This window comes from Lontra canadensis, unplaced genomic scaffold (assembly GCF_010015895.1).
Source record: "Lontra canadensis isolate GAN:19392208 unplaced genomic scaffold, GSC_riverotter_1.0 scaffold367, whole genome shotgun sequence".
Classification (NCBI taxonomy): Eukaryota; Metazoa; Chordata; class Mammalia; order Carnivora; family Mustelidae; genus Lontra; species Lontra canadensis.
The window spans coordinates 75606-101241 of NW_022631361.1; the positions used below are offsets into that span (position 1 = coordinate 75606).

At 57.8% G+C, this 25636-nt stretch overlaps 4 protein-coding genes across 8 annotated transcripts; 2 read left to right on the plus strand and 2 right to left on the minus strand.

Annotated features, from left to right (window-relative positions):
- The first annotated feature begins 1899 nt into the window (after positions 1-1899).
- LOC116862876 (tumor necrosis factor receptor superfamily member 12A-like) lies at positions 1900-3993 on the plus strand. The gene is made up of 4 exons (XM_032850309.1): positions 1900-2032; positions 2782-2886; positions 3144-3278; positions 3377-3993. Exons 1-4 carry the CDS (start codon positions 1939-1941, stop codon positions 3430-3432), a joined length of 390 nt encoding a protein of 129 aa, XP_032706200.1. The 5' UTR covers positions 1900-1938; the 3' UTR covers positions 3433-3993.
- A 238-nt stretch (positions 3994-4231) lies between these two features.
- On the minus strand, positions 4232-5550 carry LOC116862875 (host cell factor C1 regulator 1). Of its 3 annotated transcripts, XM_032850307.1 has the most exons (4): positions 5432-5550; positions 5081-5137; positions 4839-4967; positions 4232-4608 (listed from the first exon to the last, which is right to left on the minus strand). In XM_032850307.1, the coding sequence occupies exons 1-4, from the start codon at positions 5524-5526 to the stop codon at positions 4473-4475; spliced, it is 417 nt and encodes a 138-aa protein (XP_032706198.1). In that variant the 5' UTR covers positions 5527-5550; the 3' UTR covers positions 4232-4472. The 3 variants fall into 3 exon arrangements, with proteins under 3 accessions (XP_032706198.1, XP_032706199.1, XP_032706196.1); XM_032850308.1 differs by lacking the exon at positions 5081-5137; XM_032850305.1 differs by lacking the exon at positions 5081-5137 and having other exon boundaries at positions 4839-5030.
- Positions 5551-5854: 304 nt separating this feature from the next.
- LOC116862872 (THO complex subunit 6 homolog) lies at positions 5855-8815 on the plus strand. Its single transcript, XM_032850302.1, has 13 exons — positions 5855-5967; positions 6720-6835; positions 6942-7006; positions 7097-7200; positions 7284-7321; positions 7405-7453; positions 7577-7648; positions 7741-7843; positions 7926-7975; positions 8066-8128; positions 8227-8337; positions 8424-8558; positions 8653-8815. Exons 1-13 carry the CDS (start codon positions 5929-5931, stop codon positions 8731-8733), a joined length of 1026 nt encoding a protein of 341 aa, XP_032706193.1. The 5' UTR covers positions 5855-5928; the 3' UTR covers positions 8734-8815.
- Positions 8816-8863: 48 nt separating this feature from the next.
- Positions 8864-16203, minus strand: LOC116862871 (BICD family-like cargo adapter 2). Of its 3 annotated transcripts, none has more exons than XM_032850299.1 (10): positions 16061-16203; positions 14568-14863; positions 12086-12301; positions 11831-11947; positions 11608-11754; positions 10597-10788; positions 10344-10493; positions 9775-9905; positions 9414-9534; positions 8864-9335 (listed from the first exon to the last, which is right to left on the minus strand). In XM_032850299.1, exons 2-10 carry the CDS (start codon positions 14847-14849, stop codon positions 9174-9176), a joined length of 1518 nt encoding a protein of 505 aa, XP_032706190.1. In that variant the 5' UTR covers positions 14850-14863; positions 16061-16203; the 3' UTR covers positions 8864-9173. The 3 variants fall into 3 exon arrangements, with proteins under 3 accessions (XP_032706190.1, XP_032706191.1, XP_032706192.1); XM_032850300.1 differs by having other exon boundaries at positions 16108-16192; XM_032850301.1 differs by lacking the exon at positions 16061-16203 and adding an exon at positions 15972-16040.
- Between the last annotated feature and the right edge of the window lie 9433 nt (positions 16204-25636).

Here is a 25636-nt window from a genome sequence, read left to right on the forward strand (position 1 = left end):
ACCCCAACCTGGTTCCATACCCCCAGGCGGGTGGTGACCTTTGTTTCTCAGGTGATCTGTCATCCCTGGCCTAGCCAGGCCCTACTTGCCCTGGCCCAGCCTCAGTCAAACTCCAGAGGGGGCCGGAGAAGTGAAGAAGAAAGAAAATTCCACCCTCTTGCCCAAAAGCTCTTCCCAACGGCTCCCCTCTGCCCCCCCTGGGTCCTGCTCTTCTTCCCTCCCTTAGGGTCACACTGAGGATACTTCCAAGGCTGGGGACATTTTCTTGTGCCTTCCTGCCCCAAATGCCATCCTCTCAGGATTCAATTCCTCTAAAAGGACCTAAACTCTTGGAGTGTGTCCAGCGAACCGCCCCCCTCACTTGTCTCCCCACGCACCCCACTCTGTTGTGGTTGGCTTCAGGGGTCAGTTCTGCTCGAGGTCCTGTTGCGGTTTTCGTTGCCCAAAGTTTCCACACAGGATTTGGACCTTAAGTTATCACCGGCCCCAGCCGCGTGGTCAGAGGACAGACTGCACTCATTTGCATCCCGCCCATACCTGACGGAGCTAATGACCTCGGAGGAGATCGGACGGGGCGGCCCATGCCGTGCTCATCCCAACCCCAGCGTTGGCCCTCCACGCCTCTGGCCGGCTTAGCGCCCGTCCAGGCACCCAGCTCCTATCCCCTTCCAAGACCCTACCCCTGTCCTCGACCCCTTCTCTTTCCGCACACTACGTGGTCTGCTTAGTGCAAGGGCGCCCCCTCCTGCTTTCGATCTGAGTCCGGCCCGAAGAAGGGACCGCAGCTTGGGAGCGGTGCTGCGGGAAGGGCTTAATGGAGTCAATATCAGCAGGGTCGGCTCCGGTAGGTGAGGGGGAGGGGGGCCCCGCCCCAGAGAGCAGCGCAGGTGGGGGAGGGGCGCCCGGGTTTCTGTGCCTTTGTCCCGGGGGAGGGGGAGGGGCGTTTAACCCTTCGGTGGCTGCAAAAGAACCTGACCAGCTCCGCGGCTTCGGCGCAGACGCCCGCCCAGGGGCGGTGTCCCCCCAGATAAGTCCAGGTTCTCTATACGCACCCCTACCTACACCAACATACCCCCTGCACCCCACTCCTTGAGGAGTCCGCCTTTTCCCCTCCAACTCTGGCACTTCCCCCAGGCTCACCTGCGAAGAAGCCCACAAGGATTCGTAGGAGCCGCAGAATGTGCGCATGGGGGCGGAGGTGGGGGTCTTAAAGAGGCAGTGACGTCACTGGACCACCGCCCCGGGGAGGGGCAAAGACCCCATTCCAGACTGCGGCGCGCGAATCCCAACCTCGTCAGCTGGGGTCGCTCGAGCCTGGGGCCGCTGCTCCGGCGTGTGGCCCGGGGGGTGGGACCTCAGCTGGCTAACGCCGGCCCCCAGTGGGTCAGGGCATAGGGCATGAAGCCCCAGCTTGGCTCTTGACTCCGCGACTTACTAGGCCTGGGACCCTGGGAACTCACCCAACCTTCCCAAGGTTCAGTTTCACACTCGGAAAAATTGGAGACAACAAGCGCAGATTTAACTGTGTAGCTATGCTCCAAGGTAGAAATTAAATACATTATTATTATTATTATTATTATTATTATTTGTTATGTCGTTATCATTATACTCCGGGGTCCTTAAGAAAGCTGCAGTTATCTTTGAGATGCGTTGTTCGTGTCTGATTGTCACCCCCAATTTCCTGGACTTCGGCATCCACAGCACAGGGCAAGGTCTGCGTCCTTGCGGGGTCCCCGCCGCAGGCGCACCGAGTTGGTGCTTTTTGAGCTAATAACTGAATTGAGCGGACCAGGCAGGGCGGGGCGTCCAGGAGCCAGTCGCTGGGCGGGCCGAGCCGAGGGCACCGCCCCGGAAGGCGGGGGCGGAGGCGGGGCCGCTGCTGTCCGCCCCGGCCCGCGCGCGGCGGGCTCAGACGGCCGCGGCCGCCGGACGCGCACCATGGTTCCCGGTCCGCTGCGTCCGCTGCCGCGGCTCCTCGTGCTGGGGCTCGGACTGGCGCTGCTGGGCGCGGCGGGCGGGGAGCGAGTGCCAGGTACGCCGGGCGCCGGCTGGGCGGGAGGTCGCGGGGACCCTGGGAGCCTCTCGCCGGGGATCGGAGAGCCGGCATTGGGGACCCAGAGAACGGGGCCCAACTGGGGGGGAAGTAGGCGGACACGGGGATTCGGGGTTAGGTGGTCTCCAGACACCGCACTCCCTGGCCGGGAGAGGTTCATCCGGCTCCGAACTTCATCCGCAGTCTCGGCCTCAGTTTCCCCCATTTCAAATGGGGGGACGGCTTCTGTCCTAATAAGTCCAGACTCGGAAGTGGAGGGAAAAAGAAAGTTTGAGGGCGGGATGTCTCGTTCGGTGAGAAGGCACGCCCTTATCCTGTTAAGTACCTGGTCTGTCTGGCCCCATTGACCGAAGAGTCTCGGGGGGGGTGGTATCGAGGACACGGGGGTCGGTACCCCCTATACCATGTGGGGTGCCCCCTTCCATCCGGTGACTTCAGTGCCCAGCTATGCGGGGGGAGGGACTGGGGTCGGGCCCGGTGCCCAGGAGTGAGTCACCCGCCGGCTGCGGGGGGGTGCGGTGGGGACCTGATACCCCCCCCCCAGCGTCCCGCGCTAGGCCCCCCTTTCCCTCACGCTGCTGAGCCCCGGCCGGGCCGTGCGGTCACCTGTGAGGAATGCGGGGGGGAGGGCGCCGGTGACTCACGTTATTCGAGCCGGCCGACCCTGACCTCAGCCCCCAGAATAGCCGTGCCCCGCCCCAGCCTCTGACCGGCGGCCCCTTCCCCAGGCACCACCCCCTGCTCTCGCGGCAGCTCCTGGAGCGCGGACCTCGACAAGTGCATGGACTGCGCGTCTTGCCCGGCGCGACCACACAGCGACTTCTGCCTGGGCTGTGAGTGGGGGGGAGGGACCAGGGGCGAATGGACCAGAATAGAAGAGTTGCGGGGGTGGAGAGGGGCGCAGTGGGCTTCAGATCTGGGGAATTAATCAGGAGTGGGGGTTGGAGGTTGGGTGGGAAGGGATAGGATTAGGGCAGGGGCCAAGGTGGAGAAAAGGCGTGGGGCTTTCTCTCAGGTGGGATATAGGGGGATTTAGGGGGCGGGGCTAGTACCGAGAGGGGCGAGGCCTAACTTGGAATCCCGCCCCCAGGCGCTGCAGCCCCTCCAGCCTCCTTCCCAATGCTGTGGCCCATCTTGGGGGGTGCTCTGAGCCTAGCCCTCGTGCTGGGACTGCTTTCTGGCTTCTTGGTCTGGAGACGGTGCCGCAGGAGAGAGAAGTTTACTAGTAAGTGAGCCAGCCCCTCCCGTCCCGTCCCCCTCCCCCACGCCCCGTTATTCCTCACCATCTCCCTGCTCCTGACCACCCCTCTTCTTATCTTGCAGCCCCCATTGAGGAGACCGGCGGGGAGGGCTGTCCTGGTGTGGCACTGATCCAGTGACAGTGAGAGCCCTTGCCAGCAGGAGGCCCCACCCACTCATCATTCATTCATTCATTCATTTTGGAGCCAGCCCCCTCACTCCAGACACAGCCAGAGCCACTCTTCCAACAACAGGGGTGTGGAGGGATGGGGGACTGGTGAATCAGCTCTCCGAGGCCTGGACCCAGGCTTCAGAGGAGCCTTCCAAGGTGTCTGACTGCCCTGTCTCTGGCTCCAGAACAGGAAAGGAGACCCACGCTGGCTCACACCAGACAGCTGACACTAAGGAACCGCAGCATTTGCACAAAGGGTCCCTCCCTCCGCCCCCATGGCCCAAGGGCCGGAGGGCCAGACATCATCAGGCCCCACCCACTCGGACGTTCTGAAATTCCACCATGGGGTCTCTGTCTGGGGGGTTAGGGACCTGTTGCTAACACTAGGGGGCTGGCCCTCTAGGGGGGCTGGCCCTAAGACACTGTTCCCCCCACCCCCAAAGGGGGGGAAATATTTATTTTGGGGAGAGAGTTTGGAAGGGAGGGAAAATTTATTAATAAAAGAATCTTTAACTTTAAATGGTTTGGAGAGTGGCATGATCCCCAGCCCAACTTCCCAGAGCTGGAGGGAGGAGTGAGTCAGCCGCGGGGGCGGGGGGTGAGGCTCTGACTCACACATTCTCAATGCCTGAGCCCAGCCTGCCAGGACCTGGTCAGGCCCTCACCGTTTTTTCCAGGGAAGATTTTGAGAAACCCCAAGCATCCAGTGTCCCAGCCTTCCCACCTTCCTTCCCAAAAGGTCCCAGGGTTCCAGACGGAAGCCTTCATTTGCTCAGCAATCTTTATTCAGTTTTAGGGGGAATGCCTCCCTTCCCATGCTCCTGTCCCTCCGGCCCCTCCCACTCCAGGGCTCTGTGGGATTCAGTGTCCTACTCTGTTGAGGGTCTGTCCTGGGGCCCAGGGGCCTGGTCTGGACAATATTCAGGACAGCTAGTCCCTCAGTGGGGATGCTGGTCTTCTCTGTTGTGGGGAAGAAGGAAAGTGGGCAGAAATACTGCCCACCAGCACTCAGAGCTCCATTATCTCCCCAGCTTGGGTTGCAGAGTAGTGGGGGGTGGGGGTGTCCCCTAGCCTCAGCAGCCGGAGGGCCTCAGGGATCAGGTTCCCAGGGTAGCGCCACAGAAGCAGCTCAGAGCAGGGGCTCCTGGAAAAGGAAATAACAGCATGGGGCTGAGGCTGGCCTGGAAGAGCCACCTCCCTCCAGGTCCAGGTCCCCAAGAGCTCTTGGGCTGCCAGCACCTTCCAAGGAGCCAAGATGAGAAACAACAGAGGTTGGGTAGAAGCTAAAAATAGCAGGATGAGGCAGGGCCTAGAAAGTGGCTTCAAAGATCGGGTGTGATCCTCCAGAAGGCCAAGACAGCGGATGGTGCCTACCTGAGTGGGGGCAGAGATGGGGGGAAAGCCATGGGGGGGCTGCAGTAAGGGTGGTCATTGTGCAGGCTGAGTCGAGAGAAGTGAGTGGCCATGTTCTCTTCAGAAAGGAACTGTTTTCGCAAGGGCTCCCTGGGGAGAGACAGGAAGACAGGCAGGCTGGGATATTCACATCCGTGGCAGTCAGCTGGGGACCTAAGGTGACAGAGATCTTGTTGGGAGTCCCTCCCTGCCCCCAAACTCACTGCTCCTCCTCCAGGCGCCGCTTGGTGCTCATGGGCACAGCTCCTCGGGGAGGGGAGCTGGGAAGAAAAAAAAGCCAGGTGCACCCCACCCTCTTGGCCCCATCCCCAGGATCGGCTCTCCAGTGCCTGCAGTGTAGCCAGGAAGCCCCCAGACCACCCGTCACAGCTGACACCTAAGTCACCCCATCTCCCAGGTCAGCCAGCAACCTGCCTCAGAACTCAGCCCAGTCTTAGCTTATGCCCAAGCCTTGCCGACTCGCCCCACCGCGTGTCATCTTGCAGACCAGCCATGAGTCCCCAGCCCAAGCTCCTGGGCCTGGGGGCAGGCCCACCCAGTTCCCTCACACACACCTCACGTCCTGGGCTCGGGGCGTCCCCGACGCGGCCCGTGGGTCGCGCTGGGCCCGACCTGGGGGCCCTCGTTCCAGGGGCTGCTGCAGGATCATTTGGGTTCGGGGTCCCACAGGCAGAGGGTGGGATCCAGGCAACGGGGCGGAGCCTCAGAGGGCGTGGTCCAGCGTGAGGGGCGTGGCACTAGGCGCGCGCAGTGGCGAGGTTCTGCGCAGGCGCGGAAGACGAGCGCCGCGCGGCTAGAAAGCGGGTGGGCTCGGCGAAGTGGGGGAGGGATCTGTCGTAGAGGGACCGCGCTGGGCGCTACTTCGTGTTGGCGATCTTCGCGGCGGTCACCTGGGATCCTGAAGCTCTGGGTAATACTCGGCGGCCGCCTTCGCGCCGGGCCGGCCGGCGGTGTTGGGGCTGTCCGGCGCCCCGAAGGGAACCGCTCGCCGGCACGTTCAGACTTGTGAAACTGCGTCGCGCTGAGCGCCCTGGGATTTGTAGTTCTCCACATGGAGCGAGCTGTGCCACACGCTATACCTCTGGGTCAGGTGAGGCGGGCGTGGTGCGCGGTGCCTTCTGGGGTTTGTAGTCCATGCCCGGCTAGGAAGAGGCAGGCAAGGAGTCATTCCTGAGCACGACTAACCTGTTCTGTTTGGGACTCGGACTCTGACCCCAGGAGCGGCCTCTGACCCAGCAAGACCTTAGGGGCCTAACGTGAAAGTCGGAGGGTAGGGATTAGAAGTCAGTATATTTTATGTATCGGGTTAATGGAGCCACCTTTTTTTTTTTATATAAAATTTTTTAAAAAGATTATTTTATTTGGCAAAGAGAGATCACAAGTAGGCAGAGAGGCAGGCAGAGAGAGAGGGAAGCAGGCTCCCCGCTGAGATCCCAGGACCAGGATCCCTGGGCCCTGAGATCATGACCTGAGCGGAAGGCAAAGGCTCAACCCACCGAGCCACCCAGGCACCCCTGGAACCACTTTTTAAGCGCTTTTTACGAGACAGTTGTGTGCGAAGCTCTAGATACATGAGCTCAGACACCGTGACAAAGTCTCCCGTGAGCTCCATTTGCCACTTGAGGAGGCCAGGCTGGGCACTTGCTGAAGGTCCTGGTAGACATCACACCTCGACAACCCTTGGGACTCTGGGCACACACCCACTTGGTGGGCCGCCTCAAAGGATGGCTGAGCGATCTGGGCCGTGGGAGCCCGGACAGACGGCAGGGGATGCAGGAAGGAGTGTGACTGGCAGGTCCTAGATGTCCCAGGTTGCCTTCATCCAGCTCCCCTCCCCCACAGATGGAAGTGTTTCAGGCCCTGCAGCGGCTCCACATGACCATTTTCTCCCAGAGTGTCTCACCCTGCGGGAAGTTCCTTGCAGCTGGCAACAATTATGGGCAGATAGCCATCTTCAGGTATCCTCATCCCTGCTCCCACCATCCTGTAGCTCTAGCACTTGTAACCCCTGGTACTGGCACCCCCTGCTTCTGACTCTCAGGCTGCCCTTCCCTCTCCCTTCAGCTTGTCTGCTGCTTTGAGCTCTGAGGCCAAAGAAGAAAGTAAGAAGCCCGTGGTCACATTTCAAGGTGGGTACAGCCATTGAGTCTGGCTTAGAGAACCCCCGGGTAGGGGACGGCAGCAGGACAGAGTCACTCAGGTTCTGCATTTCCGTCTAGCCCATGATGGGCCTGTCTACAGCATGGTCTCCACTGATCGACACCTGCTCAGTGCTGGGGATGGGGAGGTGAAGGCCTGGCTTTGGGCAGAGATCCTCAAGAAGGTAAGGAGTGTGGAGCTGGGGGACGGTTGGGGTGCCTGGTCCCAGGGAGCCTCTGACATCATCCAGTGTTTCCTTCCGTGAAGGGCTCTAAGGAGCTGTGGCGGCGTCAGCCTCCGTACAGGTAAGCTAGGGCCCTGTGGGCAGAAGGGGCTTGGGGGCAAAGGTACAGCCTCACCAGAGCTGACCTCGCTTTCTCTCTCCCAGGACCAGTCTCGAAGTGCCTGAGATCAATGCTTTGCTTCTCGTCCCCAAGGTCTGAGCCCTTTGTGACTGGGGCTCTACTCTGCCCTGTTCTTGGTCCAGTCTTAAAAGCCTTTCCCCGCTCCCTGTCCTGATTCGACATTGACTTGCGATTCCACTCTGCCTTCTTCTGTAGGAGAATTCTCTCATCCTGGCGGGGGGAGACTGTCAATTGCATACGATGGACCTTGAGACTGGGGCCTTCACAGTGAGCAGGCCACGGGGCTGGGTGGTCAGGGCTGGATGGGAGTAGAGCCATCCTTCCAGGGTCTCCTCCTGACACCGGCCCTCCTCCTGCAGCGGGCTCTCCGGGGCCACACAGACTATATCCACTGCCTGGCACTGCGGGAGCGGAGCCCCGAGGTGCTGTCGGGTGGTGAGGATGGAGCCGTGCGACTTTGGGGTAAGTTAGTGTCTGGTTGGAGGGAAAGGTGGTGGCGAAGACTGGGGCCAGCAGGGCACTTCTCACGGTCCTTCCCTCACAGACCTCCGCACAGCCAAGGAAGTCCAGACCATCGAGGTATATAAGCATGAGGTGAGGGCACGCGCCATGCCCTGTCCTCCGTTCCACCTCCCTGGGCATCACCCATGTCTTCATCTCCTTCTCTTACCCTCTTTCCCCTAGGAGTGCTCGAGACCCCACAATGGGCGTTGGATCGGATGTCTGGCAACTGACTCAGACTGGATGGTGAGCAGGGCGAGGTGCAGAATGGGGTTACCACTGCGGGCCCTGCCAGCTGAGAGCCTGACCTCAAAGTGGCTGGGGACCCCCACCTTTCTGCCCAGGTCTGTGGAGGCGGCCCAGCACTCACCCTCTGGCACCTCCGATCCTCCACGCCCACCACCATTTTCCCCATGCGGGCACCACAGAAACACGTCACCTTCTACCAGGACCTGGTGAGGCCCTCTGTCTTGCTTCTGCCACCTTTTCCCGGTTCCCCTCTCCAGTTCTGACCCCTGACTGCCCTCCCTACCCTCCACAGATTCTGTCTGCTGGCCAGGGCCGCTGTGTCAACCAGTGGCAGCTGAGTGGGGAGCTGAAGGCCCAGGTGCCTGGCTCCTCCCCAGGGCTGCTTAGCCTTAGTCTCAACCAGCAGCCAGCAGCACCCGAGTGCAAGGTAGGTCCTGCAAGGGGCTGCGGCGGTCCTCGGGGCGCGGAAGGGCGGGGGGACACATGTATGGCCGGGCCAGTCACCCCCCTCTTGCCTCCAGGTCCTGACAGCCGCGGGTAACAGCTGCCGGGTGGATGTCTTCACCAATCTGGGCTACCGCGCCTTCTCCCTGTCCTTCTGAGCTCTGTCAACACCTCTTCCGTAGTAGGGATTTGGAGTGCTTTTTTTTTCTTTCTTTTTTAATAAATAAATTTCAGGCTATTTTTCCGCTTATGTTCTTCCCAAGAATGGAGGCCAAGTTGGGGTAATGATTTTTATATATTACTCTGTTCGACCTTGATACATAAATACCCACCCCCATCTCTGACCTGGAGCACGCCAGGCGCAAGGTGCTTAGAAAACAGAGACCTATATAGATTTAAAACAGCTCTGCCTCACCTGCCCCGCCACCCACCTGGGGTCCCTGGCCCCTAAAGCTGGCCCCTGCTCCCACTGAGCCTTTGCCCAGCTTCCCGGGGCGGGGAGGGCACCAGCCCCCTCTGGAAGACAGGGCCCTGGTGCTACATTGGCCGGAAGAGTTACGTGAACCAGAGGCCACTGGCGGTCCCCTTCGCCCGCCCTTCAGGTCCTTCGGAAGAGATTGCTCAGGAAGCCGCCGGCGGACCCAGGACCCAGGCGCAGCGAGAAGCGCGTTGTGGCGCGACGCGAGGATGATCCGGCCGCACTCAGCTCCTTCTGGCGTTGCGAGCGCAGCTGCTGGCTGATCACCACCTGCATGTCGTCCTGCGCCGGCCGGAGGAGCGGGTCAGCGCGGTTGGCCCCGCCCCTTCCGGTCCCCGCCCTTCCGGTCCCGCCCCTCACCTGCCAGGCCTCCAGCTCTTGCGTCAACGCCACCTTCTGGCGGATAGTGCGAAGCAGCTCCCGAGAGAGCGAGTCCCTCTCCAGAGAGACGCGGCTGAGCTCCAGGGACAGTTCCAGCGCTCTGCCGGCAAGAGGGGCAAAGAGTGGGTCCGAGGGCGCTCGGGCGTCAGGGAGCGGGCGTGGCGAGACGCCGCTGGACCCCGACGGGAGTGGTGCTGCTGACACCGAAAGCAAGGTCGGAGGGCTCCTTGTGGGTATGGGGGTAACTATATCACGTGGCGGGGGTTGGGGGGTGGGATTCGAAGGCCCGGGGTGCCTGGGAGTCCCACGGGGGCTGTGGTGCATGGTGGCAGAGGCTCACTTGTTCACAGCTTCGTTCCGATCCGAGAGGGCGCCGCTAAGGGCCTCCTCGGGGTCCTCCTGTGTTCGCAGCTCCTTCTGCCTTCGCAGCTCCTCCCGCAGGGACAGTATCTCTGTCCGCTGCAGCGTGATCTGTAGGCAGGGGAAGGTGAAGAGAAGCAGGTGGGCCCCTGGGTCTCCCAGCAGCCAGGGCTTCAGGTCTCCAGGCCCTCCCGCGCCTGCTCCACAAACTCTCGGGGCAGCTGCAGCCAATGTGGAGAATAATCTGAGCCCCCGGGCTGGTGCAGGATGGGGTGGGGTAGCGTCGGCGGGTGGTGTAAGCCTGCAGAAGGGATGCTGAGAGAAGCACTAGGAGGTGGGGCTGGGGGCCGGGGGGAATGGGGCCCAGGAAGCCCTCCTGGAAGAGGTGGCGTGGCATACAGTCTGGCTCTTGAAGCATAACTACAAGTTTGTTGGGATGAAGACAGATCCATGTAGAGGGGGAATTAGTGGGCAAAGGCTCAGAGGTGTAGATGGGCAAGAGAAACTGGCCTGGGGAGGGGCTCTCCATCCGCTCTCGCACTCCCACACCTCATCCTGCAGCCGGGCCACTTCGGCCTCCTTCTCCTCGAGTATCTCCCCTGGCCTCAGGGATGCTCGCTTCTTGGGAGGCTCCAGGCTTTCCTCTTGGGCTGAAGGCTGGTGGCTGAATGCCTCTTGGATCTCAGGGGACAGAGTGTTCTGTTCGCCAAAGGAATCCGTCAGTGAGCTGTCGGACCTCCTGGGGAAAGGAGGAGGGGCGGAGTCTGCATGGCACGTGGGGGCTAGTGGGCCACGAGCTCACCGGGGCGTCTCTGCGTCCGTCCGCTTTCTGGTCCTGGTCGCCGTCGAGGCTCTGAGCAAGCTCGGACTGCAGTGAGGCCACCGACACGTCGGCGTCCTGAAGGCGTGACTCCTCCTCCAGCTCCGAGACGCGCCTCTGCAGTCTCCGCAGCGCGCTCAATGCCTCCCCGGCCTCGGAGCGCGCGCGTTCCAGCTGCGGAGGGACAGAGGAGGGACAGACAGAAGGGCAGAAGTGTGGTCAGCCAGCCAGGGACGCCCCGCACCCTCATCCCGCCGCCGACCTACAGGGGGCGCCGGCGCGCCACCCAGAGCCCGCAGTCCCGCGCGTCGGAGCACCCCAGGGATCCTGCTCCCACCCCCGGATTGCTGGGCGGCCTTGGGCCGCGCAGGTCCCCTAGGCAGATCCCAATTTCCTACTCTATAAAGCAGGGTGCGGACAGGTGCCCTGGCTTTAAAGTTTCCAGTCCGCCTCCCCCCAGCCCCACCCATCGGGTCACCTGGAGGGGCCCCGCCCCCTCCCCGGACCGGTCGGCCTGCTAACTCCCAGCCCTCCTCCAGCGTTTATTGATCCAACCCCGCGCGGTGCTGAGTGCTTCACCCTCCCCTCGGCTCTTCATCATCCCCATCCCATCTCCTTACAGACAAGGAAAGTAAGAAGGGATGTTGGGATCCGGGCCCACGTTATTTCACCACAGAGTGGTGAGAGCTCAAACATCAGGCCATTGCTGTCTCTTGTCATTTCCTTTTGTGCATCTCCACTGCCCCAGACCTGGTCCAAGTCCCCATCATCTCCGGCCTCCCAACTGCTGGGCTCTGATGCCTTCTAAAGGCAGACCACTCCTGCTCATTCTCCTTCCAAAGCTCCCACGTGCCCTTGGGCTAATGCCCAGGCTCTCTTGGCCCAGCTTCTGGGGCTCCCCATGACCCAGCTGTGGCCTCATCTCCCTGGAAGCCCCAAGGCAGTGGCCCCTGCCCTGGTCAGATGCACACCCCCCGCCCCCCCACCGGTCACCTCCAGGCTATGCTCCCGCTTCTCACGCCGCAGTAGCAGCAGCTCCTCGTGGGTGGCCCGAAGCCTGGCCTGGCCCTTCTCCACCTCCTCACGCAGGCCCCGGATCTGGGCCTCCAGGTCCTGCCGGCGGCCCTGCAGCATCTGGTTCTGGGGAGAGACCTCAGGGCTGGAGGGGGGGTACCGGGCCAGTCCCAGATCACCCCCAGCCCCAGCTGGCACTTACCTCCCCCTGTAGACTCTCCAGCCGCGTCCTCAGCTCTGCTCCTGCCAGGACCTGAGCCTGGCACTGACCCCGAAGGCCATCCACTTCCCTCTGAAGCTCCTGTTCGGTCTGGGAGGCCTGTTGGGGGTGAGGGGGAAGGCAGTGGAGCCCCCAGCTGGCCCTGAGCCTTGACCCCAAGCCCCATGCACCCACCCCCACAATGGGACACAGACACCTGCCCTCCCTCTGCCAGGGACACAGGATCAGTTCTCCCACCTGGGCCAGCTGCTGGCTGAGCCGGAGGTTCTGCTCGCTGAGCTCACAGAGGGCCCGTGCCCGCTCACGCCCACTGTCCTGCTGCTCGCAGCGCTGCTCTCCCAGCTGGGCACGCAGGGCCTCCACATCCCCCTCCAGCTCCACAGCTCTGGCCTCCCATTCAGCACCCCGCACTGCCAGGCCCCGGCGGAGCTCATGGTTCTCCTGCTGCAGCCGCTGTGGGGGCCCGGACAGAGGGTCAGGGACAGAGGGAGGGATAGGGGGAGGGGAGGCTGGAGCAAACACACAGATGGACCCAGAGGGGGTCCAGGGGGGCCTGAGACAGGTGTGGAAGCAAGAGGGAGAAGCAGGCAGAGAGTGAAAACCAGAGCCTTGGAGCGGGGGAGAGTGGAGAGAGGTTTCCAGGTCAGGCAGGAGGAGCTGATCTGGGACTGGAGGAGAGTGAGGATCCCTGATGCCTGCTCACCTCCGGCTGCTGCCTGGGCTTCTGCACCCGAGGTCGCAGGCGTCGTTTTTGGCGCCTGAGTCTGGCAGAATTTAAGCCCCGGCCCATGGCCTCACCAGCCAGTGTCCGGGGCTGAGGAGGCTCAGCCTCTGCTTGGCTCTTCTCCCCCAGCTCCTCTGGCCCCACTCTCTAATTAACCCTGGCCAGCCCTGCCTGGGCCCCAGGCCTCAGCGTGCCCTCCCCAAAACCTGTCCAACAGGCGGGGGGACGCTCTTGTCACACCCAGCTGTCCAGCTTGGGGAGGCAGGCAAGTCGGGGGGCCAGCCTCTGGCCCCCACTCTCTATAAACCCTCAAAGCAAGAAGGCAGTGCTAAACGTCTGGTGCTCCAGATATTAGCAGGCACTCCGGCTGGGCCCTGTGCGCGCACCTTCCTGGTGCCGTTTCATCCAGCCAACCACAGTTAGAATTGTCAGTGTACTTATTTTCTATATGAGGAGCCTGGGGGTCAGAGAGGTCAAATGCCTTGCCCAGGGACACACAGTTAAGCAGTGAGGCAGCAATTCCAACCCATGTGCACAAACTCTTAACCAAATATCGTGGGGGCAACACAGCTCTAGGGTTAAATCCCCAGGTTCAGGGTCCAGTTGTCCTTGCTGGTGCCCTGCTGTGCTGCTCTCTGTGATTAGACAAGCTCTTTAATACCCCCCCCCCCCGTTCCAGCCCCCTAGCCAGCCCAGCAGTACTTCCTGAGCTCCTCCCGCTGTGGGGTCTGGCTGTCTGCAGCACTGGAGACCACCGAGTTCCCAGCCTCTGGCAGCTTAGAGTCTAGAGACTCAGGAGCATGGACACAGGCTTGAACTTGGTCAAACTTGGTCGTTTCAGAGGGAGTGTGTAAGAGCTGTAAAGAAACCCTGATGAGAAAGAGTGGGGTAGGCTGGGGGGGGTTCTTTAAAGAGAAAGTGACATTTGACTTCACACCTAAAGTGCAGGACGGAAGAGGGCTACAGCAAGGAACAGCATGTGCAAAGGTCCCAAGGGAACACGTGGGGGTTACTTGAGAAACTAAAAAGAGGTGCTAGGGGAGGACAGCGGTGTCACCGGCCGAGGCCCTCGAGCAGGGACTTTTGGGCCCTGGTGAAGAGTGTCACTGTAAGTGAGATGGGGAGCCGTGAGGGGATTTTAGGCAAGGACAGAAATGATCCAATTTGCAATTCTTGAAGATGCCTCTGGCGGCCCCATAATGGAGCATGGAGAACGGGCTCCAGGGGCAGGAGTGGAAGCTGGGCATGAGTGAGGAGGCAGCTGCGGGGCTGGGGCAGAGGCAATGGAGGCTGCAGAGACCCTGGGAAGCGGGTAGATTCAGAATCTGGTTTAGAGGCAAAATCCCTAGGGCTTGCACATGTGGGAGAAGAGAGGTCATGAGACGCTTGGGCTCTGGTCCTGATATGGGAAGCGGGGATGAGGACCACAGGTGATGGGGTCAAGATGCACCACTTAAATGTTGACATACCCACCAGGTGGCCGGGGGAGGAACTGAGGGACATAAGCTCCCCAGGTCTATCCTGAAGCAATGGTTGGGGCTCTATGGATGCTGGAGTCGGGGTTGTCCGGGGTGTTTAGGGGCCCGATGTGACCCTCAGAATGGCTGTGTGGGCAGAGGAGGGAATTCTATGTCACAGGACTAGGAGAGAATTGGCCAAGATAACACACAGAAAGGACTTAGCCCAGGGCCAGGCAGGGAAGGGGTGCCCAGTAACTGGTGGCTGGGGTTGTGCCATCCCACTGAGGGGCCAGACCCAAGATTCAGAGAAGGCCGGTGGCTGGCCCAGGGTCCCACAGCCAGGCAGAGGCCTGAACCCAGGTCCTGGCTTGTCCTCAGAGCCCATGTCCTCAACCACTGGAGAATCCCTCCAGGAACACGGGGCCCAATCCTGAACTGCTGTTCCAGGGGCCTCCCCCTGCGCACCTGTCTCCCAACTGCCCTCCACCAGCTCAGGCTGTCCCCTGTCCCACCCCTGCCCGGGCCACCAGCTCACTTCCTCGAGCTCAGAGTGCTGGGCGCTCAGTGTCTCCAGCTGCCGCTGTAGCTCCTCATTGCGCTCCAGAAGCATCTTGCCAAGCTCCGCAGCCAACAGCAGGTCCTTCTCCTTCTGCTGCAGCTGGAGGGCCAGGTCCTCAGGCTCCTCGGGCCCGGGGCCCCCTCCCAGGAACGAGTCCCGCCTTTCCAGCACGAAGGGGAAGAAGCCCTCGTTGCCACTGGGGGAGGCACCTCCAGAGAGCAGCCCCGACAGGAAGCCTGGTCCTTGTGGGGAGCTCATGGTGGCTGCAGCCTCTGTGGGCACAGGAGGGTCAGTGGGGACAGGCAATTGGTTGGGACTTGCCCCCTGCTGGTCAAGATCTGGCCCTGCGGCTAGGGCCTCCTTGGGCTGTGAAGGGTTAATGATCTCTGTCTTGGCCACCCAGCCCCGTTAATGTCCCCGGGGTAAACTGAGGCAGGGAGCACAAGGAAATGAGCTGCTGTTGACAGACATCCTCTGCCCCCAGGTAACTGCCCCACTGCTCCAGGACCCTGCTGACCGTGCCCCCCACCCCCCACACCTTAGCTGACCTGGCTCCCAGCCCCTCACCAGCAGGGAAGCTCTTTCTAGAAGCCAAGTTCTCAGAGACTCAGGACTCAAGAGGAGCCCAGCCTCTTCCCCTCCCAGAGTACAGGCCTTGGGAATTTAGGCCTGCAGATCCCTTCACTTCTAGAAGCCCAGGACCCCAGCCCCCTTCCCTCCCAGGTATCCTGGTCCTTGTTTTCCTATTTTCTCAAGATCCAGGTGTTTTGGTTCCCATGCCTTGGAGCTCAGGTGCCCAGACCCAGTCCTCCCATTCTGGAGCGTTGGCCCCAGTTTCCCAGGGGCCCCCGGGCAGGCCCAGGGCAGGGCCAGGTAACAAGTTGTACCAGCAGACGGTGGGGCCACTCCAGGTTTCTGTTTACTTCCCGGCCCGCCCCTGGGGACGAGAGCCCGGTGGCGCTCTCCCAGGGCTGCTTAGGGCCCGGCCGATCCGGGGCTCAGAAGGAGACACACCAGATTTCGCTGGCACCCTCCCCACCTCCAGCCCTCTGGGGGTTCCCCCCACACCCCTTACACACACGCGCACCCCCCCACACACACACACCTGTCCCTTCCACCCCAGATGTCTAAGCCCAGCCCCAACCGCAGGACCCAGTTGTCGCGGTTGTTCCGGCCTAGCGGGGTCCCGGAGTCTCCCTGAGGTGGCCCCTGTGGCCCCAACCCCCTCTGGAGACCCGGGGGCGTCCCTTCTCCTCCCGCCTTCTCGCACCTTCTCGTACCGAGCTGCTGTTTAGCATCTCGACCCAGGCGTCTGGGCCCCCTGCTCCTCGACACCCCCCTCCACCGGCCCGAGGCATCCGAGGCTCAGCGACCACCTACCTTCCTGCCCACGCCTCCAGCTTGCGCGCCCCAGGAGCCAGGCTCGACCACCCCACCCCCGGCGCCTTCTCACGCCGACCCTGTTCTACCTGAAGCTCCAACGGCCCCCGTCCTCAGGCGCCCCCCAGGCTCTCACCCGCAGATGCCGGGCTCCCTCCAAGGTCCCCGCGGTCCCGGATCCCCTCTTCCGGAGGCGGCGCCAGGTGCCCGGCCCGCGCAGGTGAGGGGGCGGTTCCGCGGGCAGGACTGGGGCGCCCCCTGGCGGCCAGAGTGGCCCGGCGGGGCTGAAGGAAAGTCGCCTCCACCCAGCTGTGGGCACCGGCTCCGTGCCGCTGCCATCGGAAAACATGGGCCCCATTAATTGATCACCTGTTGGGTGCAGATCCCACGCTGCGCACAGACGTCAGCTCCTTTCCCCTCACAACTGCCCCGTGGGGCAGGACATTACTGAGAATGACAACGAGGACAAATATAACATACCAAGCACCCTGCTAAGTAAGCTCTTTTATGAGCACAACTCGTTTACTTTTATGACATCCTAATGAAGCAGGAACTGCTATTGTCCTCATTTTACAGATGAGGAAGCTGAGGCTGAGGGGGACCCCTCACTTGCTTGGGGCTCTCCGTCTCGAGGTGGCCCGAGGCTGGACCCCATGCTCCAGTGCGAGGACAGAGGACTTGGTGTGGAGGCCAGGAGCATTCGGGGTGGGTCCAGCCCAAGGCCGCCTGGGCATGCGGGGTGTTAAGTCTCTCCAGACTCCCAGGGCTTGCTGGCGGGAGGTCTGGGGCCTCCTGGCCTGGTGGGCAAGGACAAAGGGAGGGCTGGAACAGTGGTGTGCTGGAAGTTCTATCAACAGCAGGCTTTCTGGCGGAAAAAAGAAAGGCCTAGTTTGTAGACTTGGCAATTTCGGAGGGTTAGTGATCCCTGCTTGGCTGATTTCGAGCTACCCCCGACATTACTGCATGAGAATTTGGGAAGGGATGTGCGCTACTGGCTTTTGTCAGCTGGGAGCAGCTGCTTCGCAGGCCTCTGGCTGGCTGTCAGGACTTCTGGGTGTCGGGGGCCTGGGGCCAGCTGCCTGGGTCTTAGAGAAATAAGGAAGATGGGAGCTGGACCTCCTGACTTGTGGGAAAAGGGTTCAGGGACTTCTTGGAAGGATGGTTTAGGGGCTGGGATTGCTGGATCCTGGGAAGGCTAGGACAAAGTTTGCTGCCAACACGGAGTAGGGGTGCCAGTTTGCTTTGCAAAGAGGTCTGAGGGTGGCATGGCCTAGTGAGGCCACCATGTCTTCCCACAGCACCTGTGACAACAGCCTGGTGGACTTTGGAGATGCCTCAGTCTCTCCTGGGTGCCACCATCTGACTCCTTCAATGCCTAGCCACCCCCCCCCCGCACCCATACTTATCACATGTTCCCTGAGCCCCGCCTTCTGCCAGGCGAGGGGCTGGACTCACCTGGTGATGAAGTGGGCAAGGCCTTCCTCCCAGGAGGTTCGAAGCTCTACCCAGGAGCAGGGAGGGGGTAGAGACCTATAAACCAGAAATGAACTCATAAAGCAATACAGCAAAGGAGGTTGTCTCACAGACTCCAGCATCCATGGCTTCGGGCCAAATTCCAGTTTGGCCGTAATGTTCACTGGATGTCCCTGGGTCATTCAGCTGATGAACCTCTGCAGCCCTCAATTTCCCTGTCTGTACAATGGGGATGACAGCACTTGCTAGCTGTCATCAAGGGTTGTGGGGCTTAAGTAAGGGTCCAGTCCTGCTGGTGGCCCTCAGCAGGGGCAGGGCAAGGCCACAGAATTGACTCACCACCCATGTTCCAGAGAATCCCACAGCCACCCTCTGAGGTCATACCATTCGAGGACCAGAAACCAGCTCAGGGAGGCCCGGTGATCTGTCTGTGCCTGTAATGGGAGGCCCCCAGCCCGGCTTGCCTGGCGCTCAGCCTCAGTCACTCTTTGGACATTTGAATCAGTGCCCTGCTGCCTCTGGACCCAGGAATCCTGGCTTCCAGCTGCCCAGCCCCTTCCCTGCCCCTCAGCTCCCCTCCCCCAGCCTCCCTGCTGATTCCAGGAGGAAAATGGATCCAAGGGGGGCAGAGTGTCTCCAGGAGAAGCCTGGGACAGTGAAGGGAGGGAAAGATAAGCCAGCCCCTGGAATCAGCCCTCTGACAGGCCCGTGCTCACCCGAGGACGCTCTCCCCCACCTTCCCCGCCGCCTGCTGGGCCTCGCGCTGTGCCAGGTCTTGGCTCCAAGGTCTCCTCCCTGGGGAAGACTTCACACACCTCACAGAGCCAGGGGCAGTTGACACTGGCATCCAGAGGCCAGCAGATGCCCCCTGCTGTAGAGGCAACCCCGTGGGAATGGCTCGAGTCCAGACCGAGGGGACTTCAGGCTTTTACGACACAGTCTATGAACAATAAGAATTGTTGGGAGCACTTTAACCCTCCGTATGAGACCGCTCACGCCGAACGCGCTGGCTGACAGCTCGCTGTTTCTATTTAACCTGATGTTTCCAAGTTTCTTCCCATCTTAAAAAAAAGCCGCAAAAAATAAAAAAGTCAGCTTTATGGAAGTAGGTATTTGTTTCCTAAGGCTGCTGTTGTAAATCACCACAACCTGGGTGGTTTTAGCAATGATTTATTGTCTCAGGGTTCCAGAGGCCAAAAGTCCAAAAGCAAAGTAGGAACAGGGTTGGTTCCTTCTAGAGGCTCCGAGGATGAAATCTATTCCGAGCCTCTCGCCTAGCTGCTAGAGATCCTGGGTGTTTCTTGGCTAGGAAGAACCCCGCTCCAAGCTCTGCCTGCCTCTTTACATGGGCTCCCCCCGGGTCTTCTCTGTGACCCTGGGTCTCAGATCGCTCTCCACTTTCTCTCTCATTGATGTAGAGCCCATCCTAAATCCAGAATGGTCTCATCGTGAAATCTTTCTTTCTTCGCTTATTTATTTTTTAATATTTTATTTATTTATTTGACAGAGAGAGACACAGCGAGAGGGGGAACACAAGCAGGGAGAGCGGAAGAGGGACAAGCAGGCTTCCTTCCTGCCGAGCAGGGAGCCCAGTGCGGATCCCAGGACCCTGGGATCATGACCTGAGCCGAAGGCAGATGCTTAACGACTGAGCCACCCAGGCGCCCTGGGAATAGTTTTCATAGAATAATACTCACCAAGTTTAGTATTTCATTTTATGAGTTTTTAACAAATATCTGGGGTGTAAGTGCTCCCACAATCATGGTAAGCAATGATTTATTGTCATTGCTTCATCCCCAGCGTGCCTCAAGCCTCTTTGCAGTCAGTTTCTCTCCTGTAGCTCGACCCTGCGACCACTGATCTGCTTTCCGTCACTATCGTTTTGTCTTTTCCAGAATGCTCTCTAAATGGAATCCTGTCTAGTGGATGGTCTTTTGTGCCTGGCTTCTTTGACTTAGCGTAATGGTTCTGAACTCGTCTGTGTTGTGTGTATTGGCGGAATCCATAGTTTCGAAAATTTTCCAACCTCAAGAAAAGTTGCAGGGATAATATAATGCCACACCGTCTCTGCGGGCTTGCAGTTGCGAACGTTTTGCCCCATGTGCTTTATCTCTCTCTTACACAGCACATACCTGCACACATTTTGCTAAACCATTGACTACCTCAGCCGGCATCTCCTGAGGACACAGATATTTGATGTAATCAGGGACTATTATCACATGCGATAACCAAACAATAAAATAAGACACAATAACCTTACCTAATGTACAGCCCGTGTTCTAACGTTCCTGGTAATACCATTTTAGACAATGTGAAATCAAGGACCACATACTGCATTTAACTATCATTTCTGTTAGGTCTCCTTTAATCTAAAATAGTCCATTAGGGGTTCTGGGGGCTCAGTCGGTTAAGCACCTGACTGTTGATTTCAGCTCAGGTCACAATCTCAGGATCATGAGATGGAACCCCCAGCCCTTCCTGTGGGCTTGGTGCTCAGAGGGAGGCCACTTCTCTCCCTGTCCCTCTGCCACTTCCCCTGTTCAGGTTTTGTGGGTTTTTTTAAGATTTTATTTATTTATTTGAGAGAGAGAGAGAGCGTGAGAGGGGAGAAGGTCAGAGGGAGACGCAGACTGCCCCCCCCAGCTGGGAGCCCGATGCCGGACTCAATCCCAGGACTCCAGGATCATGACCTGAGACGAAGGCAGTTTTGAAGGCAGTCACTTAACCAACTGAGCCCTCCACGCATCCCTCCCCTGTTCAAGTTCTTTCTCTCACTTTCTCACTCTCTCAAATTAATAAACCTTTTATTTTTATTTTATTTAAAAAAATTTTAAAGATTGTATTTATTTATTTAATTGACAGAGAGAAAGAGAGAGACAGCAAGAGAGGGACTACAAGCAGGGGGAGTGGGAGAGGAAGAAGCAGCACCCACCCACCGCCCACCACCAAACAGGGAGCCGGATATAGGGCTTGATCCCAGGACCCGGGGATCATGACCTGAGCTGAAGGCACACTTAGCAACTGAGACACCCAGGCACCCAGTAAATAAACCTTTTAAAAAATAAAAAATAAAATAAATAGTGCATTGTTGGGGCCCCTGTCTGGCTCAATTTATATAGAGTGTACGACTCGTGATCTTGGTTCGAGTCATGGGTTCGAGGCCCATGTTGGGTGTAGAACCTAGTTTAAAAAAAAATAATAAATAAAGATAGTCTGCTTGTCTTTTTCTGTGTCTTTCAGAACACTGATTTTTCTTTTTTAAGGACTCCAGGTACCTGGTGGCTTAGTCAGTGGAGTGTGTGACTCTTGATCTTGGGGTTGTGAATTTGAGCCCCAACTTGGATACAGAGATTACTTAAAAAGAGAAACATCTAAAAAAAAAAAAAAAAAACACTCCAGGAAGCTGTTTTTCCAAAATGTTTCTGAGATTTATCCCTGAAGATGTATTTGGATACAATTTGGTCATTGCCATATGGTTTTGCATCCAATGTTTATGCCCCAATTTATTTCTCTACTCTTCTGTCAGTGGAGGACTTAGCCTTTTGGCACTTTTTCGGTGTTATAAACAACGTTCTAATGCACATCGTTGTACACAGACCTCCGTGGACACGTGGGTGGGAGTCTTATGCTGTTATCCATCTAGAAGTGGAATCAACGTGGGGAGGTGTTCTGTCGTTCTCCTATGCCTAATGGCCATCCCACAGCTTAGAAGGCTTCAAACAATGATTTGGTTTCCTGTTCCACAGCGTCGAGGGTGGGCTGGGTGCTGCTTAGGATTCTTGCTGCTGGGCTCTTGCACAATTGCACATGAGTAGTGGCTGGGGCAGGGGTCCTCGGGAGTCTTCTCGGCTCCCGCATCCGGCGCCCGGGCTGGACGTCTGGGTCACTGGATCAGCTGGGGCCAGTTGGCGTTTCCCTCCCCACGTGGCCCCTGCCTGTGGCCTGCAGGGGTGTCCTCACAGGGTGGCGATGCCAGACATGGCAGCTGCTTCCCCCAGCACAAGGGTCCGAGAGGCCTGGGCGGAAGCTGCTCGGCTTCTCAAGACTCAGCCTTGGGGGTTGAGAACCTCAATCCCAAGCACCATCGATTCTGTGGCATTCTGTGGGTCAAGCCACTGGGGCCAACCCAGGCTTGGTGGGGAGGGTAGTGGGGGTAGAATTTGAGTCCGCCTCTCAGTGGGAGGAGTAACAAAGAATTTGCAGCCATCTCTTACCCACCACGGAGGTTATGCTCTTTAGCTCTATTAAATATGGCCAAACTGGTTTGCAGAGTATAGGTATTAATTTACAGTCTGTAATAAAGAGTCTGACTCCATTTTTGACGTTTGATGGCTGACAGCCTTAAAGCTACACGCCTCCTCTTCCCCTTGTGCTCCACGTCTGGGCAAGCTGATTAGAAGGCGCTGGTGCTCTCTCCGTGGCACTGGAGGGAAATTTAAAGCAGGGAAGCCCTGGCCAGTGTGTGGGGGCCTCCACCCAGCCTGCCCCCCATCACCATGATGAGAGCCCCCCCTTGCTCTCTCAAGCCATCTCAGACCTGCTTGGACACTGGCCCTGCTGCCCATAGAAAGCCTCATTATGTGCGTCATCAGTCTTGTCACAGTGTCTTGGTATGAGCAGCCTCATCAGTCTTCACATCTGAATCCCATTTTGGGTGAAAACTTGACCCCATAGAGGGGCAGCCACGAAACACACTCCTGACAGCAGCACGAGTTTCACCCGGCTCACACCTGTCTACAACTTGATATCACCAGACATTTAAATTTCTGCCGATCTGGTGGCAAACACGGTGTGAAATAATAGGGAAAAAATGTGAGGGTGTATATCTCTGTATCTCCACTTGCCCCCAGGTGCTAGCACAAAGCTCCCCAAACCCTTGTAAATCAGGGTGCCAGGGACACGAGGTTTTCATTACAGTTGGCGTCATGGAAGTGGGATCTGCCAGAATGGCCCTGACTCACAGAAATGTGGTTTGGGAAGAGAAAGGGCAAAACGGTGGGCAACGAGGAGCCTCTAGTTCCTAGTGGCCACGTGGTCACCCACGGTATGAAGCAGGAGCTGTCCTGCACTCAGTCACTCCCGGGAAGGGCTACCCGTGGAACATAGGGATGGAGCCAACTTCCTGAGAGCTGGTTCATTGGAGCCGTATGGAAATGCAAACTATTTTGTACGAAAAAGACAAAATATTCAATCCCTTGCTTATCTGTAATAGTTAAAATGCAGTTAAAAGAGAATGCTGGGTCAGACCTCACTGCTTTGGCCGCTCGCCTAAAAGCCACTCCCCAAGGGAAAAGTGATCCAGTGACAGCAGAAAGGACCTCTGAGACCTCTGCTTGCCAAGGAGGTAGTCAGTGTAGGGGAAGGGCAAAACCGAGAAGCCACTGGAACCAGAGGCCAGGGCGAAGGAGTCGTTTCATTTCATAGATCGTTATCATTAGCTTCCGAGGAGCCCTTACTGACTCGATTGGGAGAGTGACTCACGTGGGGCCTGTCTTGGGCTGTGAATGCTGGAAGAACACGTTTGGGTGAGTCAGAACGCACGGCTCCCTATTAAACAATCACAGATGGCTGCACACGATCCAGACCCACGGGAGGGAACAGCCAGCGTAGCAGATGGGATAAAAACCACTGCAAGGTCTGTTTCCCCCAAGCAGGTGGGCTGTCTCTCTGTATAAATGCCAAGCGGAAGGTGAAGCAGCTTATGTGCTCTGTAGGCCAGCCACGCAGGACTGGCTTCATGACGGACATTCACCCTCTGAATATGCTGGTTTCCCAGGTCATGGTAAAGGCTCGCTCTGGTTAAGGGATGCCCTTTTGCACGGGGACCCCATATCACCTGCGGCTCCAAAACCGAAGGGCAGTTTGGGAAATCTTTTAGCATTTGCTGTCTCTGCTTCCTCTTGTGGGTCTTAGTAAAAATAAAAATGTGGGGCACCTGGCTGGCTCAGCCAGTAGACACGAGACTCTTGATCTTGGGGACATGAGTTTGAGCCCACGTTGGATATAGAGAACACATGAAATGAAAAAAAAAAAAAGTTAGTGTTAGGTTAATTAATGAGAAAATGAGGAAAGTCAGAGAAGAGAGTCAAGAGGCTGGTCTGAGCAGGGTGGGAAATTTAAACAGTTATTAAAGAATAAGGGGAGTATGGGGCGCCTGGGTGGCTCAGTGGGTTAAGCCTCTGCCTTCGGCTCAGGTCATCATCTCAGGGTCCTGGGATCGAGCTCCACATCGGGCTCTCTGCTCAGAGGGGAGCCTGCTTCCCCCTCTCTCTCTGCCTGCCTCTCTGCCTACTTGTGATCTCTGTCTGTCAAAAAAAAAAAAAAAAAGAAAGAAAAGAAAAAAAAGAATAAGGGAAGTGGAGTGATAGAAACAAAACGATGAGGAGAAAGAGAAAGGAGATTGGAGTGGCAGGACACATCCCAGCAGGGTGGAAATCTTTTTTTTTTTTTTAATAGAATATAAGGATTTGCTTTTTTTTTTAAGATTTTATTTATTTATATGACAGACAGAGATCACAAGCAGGCAGAGAGGCAGGCAGAGAGAGAGGAGGAAGCAGGCTCCCCACTGAGCAGAGAGCCCTATGCGGGGCTGGATCCCAGGACCCTGGGATCATGACCTGAGCTGAAGGCAGAGGCTTTAACCCACTGAGCCACCCAGGTGCCTCTGTTGTTGTTTTTCTAGATAGTTTCTTTTAAGTGGGGTGCATAAATGTTGAATTGATGGAATGGGAACAATGTGTCCAATCTGACACATTTGGACACATCTATATACTAAAACCCTTATGGTCATGGTGGTATTCATAACCTCCCCACATTAACCTCATGCCTCTTGCCTCCCCCAGCCCTGCCCAGGCAAGCACTGATCTGCCTTTTAGCACCATCAATTAGTTCACACTTACTGACTATACGTGGGACCACGCAGGGTGATCTGTTTGGTCGCCTGGCTCTTTTTGTTTGTCTTCAACATCAATCTTTTTTTCGCTGTGGCGGAAATACACAGACTGAAACTTTGCCATCTCAGCTGTTCAGGTACTGCCAGCATTCCCACTGTCCTGAAGCCCTCAACCCATCCGCTCCCAGATACCCCCCTCAGCTGCTCCAACCCAGACTGTGTCCCTATTAAATACTGACTCCCCTTGCCCAGTCCCTTGGCCCCTGGCACCTACCATCTACTCTCGGTTCCTGTGGTTTTGATGACACTTAGTACTTCATAGAAGTAGAATCTTTTTTTTTTTAAGATTTTCTTTAAGTCTTTTTTTTAAAGATTTTATTTATTTATTTGACAGACAGAGATCACAAGCAGGCAGAGAGGCAGGCAGAGAGAGATGAGGAAGCAGGCTCCCCCCTGAGCAGAGAGCCCAATGCGATGCGGGGCTCGATCCCAGGACTCTGGGATCATGACCTGAGCTGAAGGCAGAGGCTTTAACCCACTGAACCACCCAGGCACCCCTAAATCTTTTTTTAAAAATAAAGATTTTATTTATTTATGACAGAGAGACACAGTGAGAGAGGGAACACAAGCAAGGGGAGCTGGAGAGGGAGAAGCAGGCTTCCTGCTGAGCAGGGAGCCTGATGCGATGCGGGGCTCAGTCCCAGGACCCTGGGATCATGACCTGAGCCGAAGGCAGACGCTTATGACTGAGCCACCCAGCTGCCCCTAGAAGTAGAATCTTAAGAGTATTTGTTTGCCATTAGGTCTTTTTAGGTACAGTTCCTGTTGATTTAATTTTTTCCCCTTTGAGTGGGCCATACTTTCCTGTTTCCTTGTATGCCTTTTTTAAAAAAAGATTTATTTGTTTATTTTAGAGGGGGGTAGGGGCAGAGGGCAAAGGAGAGCAGACTCCCCGGTGAGCACGGAACTCCACGCTGGGCTGGATCTCACAACACCCAGATCTTGACCTGAGCGGAAATCAGGAGGATGCTTCACCCACTGAGCCGCCTAGGCGATCCTGGTTGGTTTTTTGTTTTGTTTTGTTTTTTAAGATTTTATTTATTTATTTGACAGAGAAAGATCACAAGCAGGCAGAGAGGCAGGCGGAGGTTGGGGGAGGAGGGGACAGGCTCCTGCTGAGCAGAGAGACGGATGAGGGGCTCAATCCCAGGACCCTTGGATCATGACCTGAACTGAAGACAGAGGCTTTAACCCACTGAGCCACCCAGGCGCCCCTGTTTGTTTCTTAAAGTAATCTCTA